General features: G+C 48.8%; 1 protein-coding gene across 8 annotated transcripts in view; it reads right to left on the bottom strand.

The window, feature by feature from the left end:
* Positions 1–3891: 3891 nt before the first annotated feature.
* LOC115480570 (retinol dehydrogenase 14-like) overlaps positions 3892–6000 on the bottom strand; it is a 50106-nt gene continuing 47997 nt past the window's right edge. For all 8 annotated transcript variants that reach the window (XM_030219348.1, XM_030219349.1, XM_030219346.1 and 5 more), the window contains one exon: positions 3892–4582. In XM_030219348.1, the coding sequence (XP_030075208.1) occupies positions 4296–4582 (287 nt within the window). In that variant the 3' untranslated portion in view covers positions 3892–4295. The remainder of the gene's footprint in view (positions 4583–6000) is intronic.

Raw genomic sequence — 6000 nt, 5'->3', positions numbered from 1 at the left:
GATGTGAAATACAGATGCTCATTTTCAAAGCCCTTACACTTACCATGGGCAACTTTGTAAGTTCAAGTGCTTTGAAAATACGCCTCTTGGGGGTCCTATGGCTCTCATTTTGAGAGCAGCATTTTTGTTTCTAAGCAGTGACTTGAGATTATTTCTGGTAAAACACCTTTCCTTTTTCCCTGTTCTGTCAGATTAGGGGGGTATGAGGTACACAGGGCCGTGCCAACACAGTAAGCGCCGCAGGGGGGCGCCTGCCTTCAAGGGCGCCGCGCCGTTGAGCTGTATTAAAAAAACCCAAACTTACTCCTCCGCTCCATCCCCGATTCCCCGGCGCTTTAAATTTACCTCGCTCCGCCTCCAACGTCTGCGCAGCGTCAGTGAAAGCGCTGCCTTTCTGACATCTCTCCACCAGCCTTCCCTTTGCTCGTTTGTTCCCTTTGTGTTCCGCCCTCAAGGAAATGACGTCAGAAGGCGGGACACCGAGGGAACGAACGAGCGAAGGGAAGGCTGATGGAGAGACGTCAGACAGGCAGCGCTTTCACTGACGCTGCGCAGACGTCGGAGCCGGAGGCGGAGAGAGGTACATTTAAAGCACCGGGGAATCGGGGATGGAGCGGAGAAGGCTCAGGCCAAACCCAGCCATTTCCTCCATCGCGCCCCAGATGGCAGCTTGGGGGAGCAGTGCTCGGCTCTTTGGCACCGCCCAGCTCTTCACGTGCCTTGGAGCCAGGCAGGTCTGGGGGGGGGGGGGGGGGTGCGTGCGCATGCGCGCACGCCAACTGATAGTCTGCAGGGGGCGCCAGAGACCCTAGGCACAGCCCTGGAGGTACACAATTAAGTTACAGGTATAAATGCCAAACATCTGCCTAATTCTGTTCTGCGATGCACGCGCATCATGCATAGCATGTATTTTAAAGGTAGACATATACATAAGGGGAACTTAGGCATTGCATGGATGGGACTTACAGATGGTAACTTATTAGGGATGGGCTGTTATTTACAAGGAAAGTCATTCACTGATAATAGTACACACCAGGGCCCCCGCAGATTGCGGTCAACGCCCCCAGATTGCAGCTGCAAAATACCTTATTGGTTGGCGGGGATCCCGAGGCCCCGCCAGCAGAAGACGTCTTCCAGCACTGCTCTTCTGCCGATTGCCTGCCCCTGCGGTTGCTTTTTCTCTCAGGGCATGCTCGGTTTCAAAACCAAGCATGCGCCTGTTTATAGGGGAAAAGCAGCCACTCAGATGGGCAGAAGAGCAGTGCTGGAGTTGCTCCTCTGGGTCCTCTCCAGCCTCCAAGGGGAGCCTGGCCGCGGCGCCAGTTTTCTCTCTCCTGCTCCTGTCGGGACGCTATCACTCGGATCCTGGCAGGAGCAGGAGAGAGAGAAGCCCTGGCGCTGGGCCCCCCTTGGAGGCCCGGGGAATTTTGCTCCCCCACCCCCGGCAGCATGCCGTCTCCCTTCCCCCACCCTTTTGCTTTATAGTTGAAAACATACTTCAAAAAGCATTTTGTTAAAGTCACTAAAGTTATATTAGTAGATATAGTTAGTTTATGCCAGGGGCGTAGCTAGGTGGGGCCATGGGGCCCCCACAGATTTAGTCCGGGCCCCTGGTTTTGCTGGCGGAGGTCCCCAACTCCGGCCAGCTTAAGCCTTCTTCAGCGCCGGTCTGTGCTTTCTTGAGTCCTGACGTCCTGCACGTTCTTTTAAGTGAAACTGAGCAATTTCACTTAAAGGAACGTGCAGGACGTCAAGATCATCAGCGAATGCAGTGCGCCGGAGACTGGCGCTGAAGACTGGCTGGCGGGGGTTGGAGACCCCTGCCAGCAAAGGTACCTTGCAGTGGCGGCTGGGGGAGGTGGCCTAAAATGTGCCCCTCCCCCACTTTGGGCTCTGGCCCCCACTGGCTGCTTATGATTTGGTATTTTTTTGGCTTGACACTTTGGGCCCTGTTTACTAAGGTGCATTAGCGTTTTTAACGCACCTACAATTAGCATGCGCACTAACTATGTAGGCGCCTATAGGGATAATGTAGGCGTGTATACAGTTAATGCGCATACATGGTTAATGCACATTAAAAACGCTAACGCGCCTATAACGTGGCTTAGTAAACAGGGCCCTTTATGACGATACAATTAAAAGAAGAATAATTTGAACAAGTTGTTATTTTTGTTATTGATTTTTATTACAACCACACAAAACAGACCAAAAGGCAACACAACGTGGCGATTTTCACCCCTCCCCAAAATAAATAATACAACCAAATGGGTCAGACCGCACGTGTTGATTCTTCACAGCAAGCTGAACCCACAGTCATGACAAACACAGACAGTGAACGAGTTGGTTTTAAATTATATATTTTTATTTGTTATCATTTTATTTTGTAGTAAGAATGTTTTAGTGTAACCTGCTTAGATTTTGTGGATGTGGGATATAAGTCTGATAAATAAATAAAAAATATATATGGGGCAAGATGCACTAAAGACTTGTTAAAGCCCTTCCCTTAACGAATCGGTAAGGAACGGGCATGCATCAAGGAAAAGGAATGCAAATGAGCTGCTCATTGTAGCTCACTTGCATTCTCCATTCCGTCGCTGAACAGTTGGCCAGTCGAACATGCGCAGAGCAGCCAAGCGTTATGCTGGCTGCTCTGCACATGCCAAATACGCTTCCCTGTGCTGCCTGAAGACGCCGCGCTGCTCACCCTCTCCCATGCGGCTCGACAGAGGACAGTGCAGGTTTTTTTTTTGTTACATTTGTACCCCGCGCTTTCCCACTCATGGCAGGCTCAATGCGGCTTACATGGGGCAATGGAGGGTTAAGTGACTTGCCCAGAGTCACAAGGAGCTGCCTGTGCCTGAAGTGGGAATTGAACTCAGTTCCTCAGGACCAAAGTCCACCACCCTAACCACTAGGCCACTCCTCCACTGTTGCTACTATTTGGGATTCTACATGGAATGTTGCTATTGCACCAGCAACATTCCATGTAGAAGTCGGCCCTTGCAGATCACCAATGTGGCCGCGCAGGCTTCTGCTTCTGTGAGTCTGATGTCCTGCAGGACGTCAGACTCACAGAAACAGAAGCCTGCGCAGCCTTCTTCATGGAATGTTGCTAGTGGAATAGCAACATTCCATGTAGAATCTCCAATAGTAGCAACATTCCATGCAGAATCTCCAGTAGTATCTATTTTATTTTTGTTACATTTGTACCCCGCGCTTTCCCACTCATGGCAGGCTCAATGCGGCTTACATGGGGCAATGGAAGGTTAAGTGACTTGCCCAGAGTCTCAAGGAGCTGCCTGTGCCTGAAGTGGGAATCGAACTCAGTTCCCCAGGACCAAGGTCCACCACCCTAACCACTAGGCCACTCCTCCACTCAGTTGAGGACGCCCATCCAAAAAAAAGGTCCATTTTGGCCGTCATTCCCCCCTGCAATAATAAAAACGTCTATTTTTGGCAGTGCTTCACTCAGCTGAGACCTGGAAGTCCCTGAGCCAATCACAACGCGTTCAGCCAAGCTAAACGCGCTGTGATTGGCTCAGAGACTTCCAGATCTCTCAGCTGAGTGAAACACTGCCAAAAAAAGGTTGTTTTTATTATTGGGGGGGGGGGGGGGGGTGATGAGCAGGGAAACCTCTTCTTCTTCAGGGTTCAGCGTCAGGGGATGACGTTTTTTTTTTTGAAGTGGAGCGTTTTTTTGTTCCCCGATTTTTTTTGTTACTTTGGGCCAAGTTTTATCCTGCGCAGCCCCGAGAGCTACAGACCTCTCGTTAGATTTTCCAGCGTTAAGGCAACCGGAAAAGGTTAGTGCATCTCATTACAATAGGGTTTCTACAAAATTTGCTCATCTGCATTCCGTTTTCGTTAGCTTCTACCGTCGTCGGAAAAAAGTCTTTAGTGAATGCCAGGGTTTACTACTTGCTCGTTAATGGCTCGTTAAGTTTAGTGCATCTGGCCCATAGTTTGTTTTCTCACTGAAAGATTCCAAAATGGAGGCATCTTTCTCCCTCCTCCTAACTTGCCATGCAGGGGGACTGCCCTTCTTCCCCAGCTCGTCGGACAGTTTTGGTTAGGAAATGTTTGCATTGGTCTTTACTATTCTTTCTTGACTTTATTAAAATCTCATGAAAAAAAAATCAACATGTAAGCCCGAGACCTGAATAAAACAGCGACAAAAGGGTAATTCATTCTCACAATGAGGCAGCCAGTTTTTGCCAGGCTTAATTTAAAGCTATCAGTTCACGGCTGACATCATGGTCTCCCGTCAAGAGGGTCACTGTGGAGAAACATGTTGGTCATGACTCAGCAGGCTGCCTACGGAAAGATGTCAGTCCCACCATACCCTCACTAGCCTCCCACAGTTTTTTCGCTATGCCGGCATCCTCGGCATAAGAACAGAGTCTGCTGGGCCGACAGTCGGTGAAGTAGCCGCCGTTATGTTGGAGCACCTCGTCAGAGATGGCACAGTAGATTACAGTCTGAGCACCAGCTTCGCAGGAGATGAAAAACATGGACACAAAGACATAAGTGACAATCTGGAAGAGCAGCGAGAACTGCGCCGTCCAGTCACCGGCAACGTACCCTATGGTTGAAAAAAACAGGCAAGAGCGTTAGAATCCTCTACAAGCAGATCAAACTAGGAAGCCCTGCACCAAAGCTTGAAATAGCTGGGAAGCTATCTTCTGCCTATGTTTACGAAGGTTCGCTATGGGCGCGTTAGCGTTTTTAACACGTGTAAATGGTTTATGCGCGTTAAACGCCAACACGTCCACAGAATTGCATAGGCGTGTTAGCGTTTAGCGCGCCTTAAATTTAAAGGTGCGTTAGAAACGCTAACGCATCTTAGTAAACATACCCACTCATGTCCAAATTTAATTAAAAAGAAAAGTTGTACGTTTGATTTGACTTATTAATTTTATATAACGCCTTTCACCGAAGCGTAAAGGTGTCTCACAATAAAAAAAAAATATTGATACAGTATAACACAAAATAAAACATTACCACTTCATCAATAATAAAACCTAAAATGAAAAAAAAGAGAAAAATCCTCATCTAATAGCATAGTTAAACAAAACACCACAAAAAAAAAAAATTTCAAAAAATTTATAAAATCTGGATCGAAGAATACTACTAAAAAAACCCAACATATCTTCAAGAATTTTTACAAAATTCCAGATAAAAGAAAACACTGCTGAAAAAAAAAACCCCACAAGTTTTCACAAGTTTACAAAAACCCAGATAAGAAGAAGCACCATGAATTTCATCAGGCAATAAATTCCTCAAGGAAGGTCCGATGTAACACTCTCTTTATAGTAGTTGATAGTTTTATCTCATTAAGAGCTGAAGCAGAAGAATTTTTGTGATGACTTGAGTCTGACCACAGCAAGGGGGCACCTCTGTTTAGGAGCCCTGATGCCATGTGCTGAAGCTTATTCTGTAAATATCCCCGCAGATTTAGCCCTGGCCCCCCTGCTTTCACCCCCCCCCCCGCTGACCCTCCCCTGCCACATTCGACCCCCCCCTCCTGCTGCTGCCAACTATCCCCCGCCATCAGGTACCTTCACGTTGCCGGTCTCCGGCACGTTGCTGATTCCAGATCAGCGAATGCGCCGGACTCGGAGACTGGCGCTGAAGGGGACTTTGGCTGGCGGGGGTTGGGGACCCCCGCCAGCAAAGGTACCTGGCGGTGGTGGGGAAACGGGAATCAAAAGGGACGGGAGAAGGGCAGTGGCGGCGCCGGGGGGGGGGTGTGGGGGGGGGGGCTAAAATGTGCCCCCTCACCTCAGGCTCTGGATGCCCCTCCCACCGAAGTCTGGCTATGCCCCTGGAGCACGGATATCCTAGATACCAGTACTATCTATCTTGGAGATTGGAGAATCATGTCTCCACACCTGGATTTAAGAGCCACTTCCTAACACCTACTTCTGTAACTTTGGCTCAAAGCTTGTAACTGGACTTTTTGTACCTGGGAGATGTCCCGCACCTGAGAAATGCTTGAAG

This window comes from Microcaecilia unicolor, chromosome 11 (assembly GCF_901765095.1).
Source record: "Microcaecilia unicolor chromosome 11, aMicUni1.1, whole genome shotgun sequence".
Lineage (NCBI taxonomy): Eukaryota > Metazoa > Chordata > Amphibia > Gymnophiona > Siphonopidae > Microcaecilia > Microcaecilia unicolor.
The sequence above is the reverse complement of the archived record's forward strand: the minus strand, read 5'-3'. Positions and strand labels throughout refer to the sequence as shown.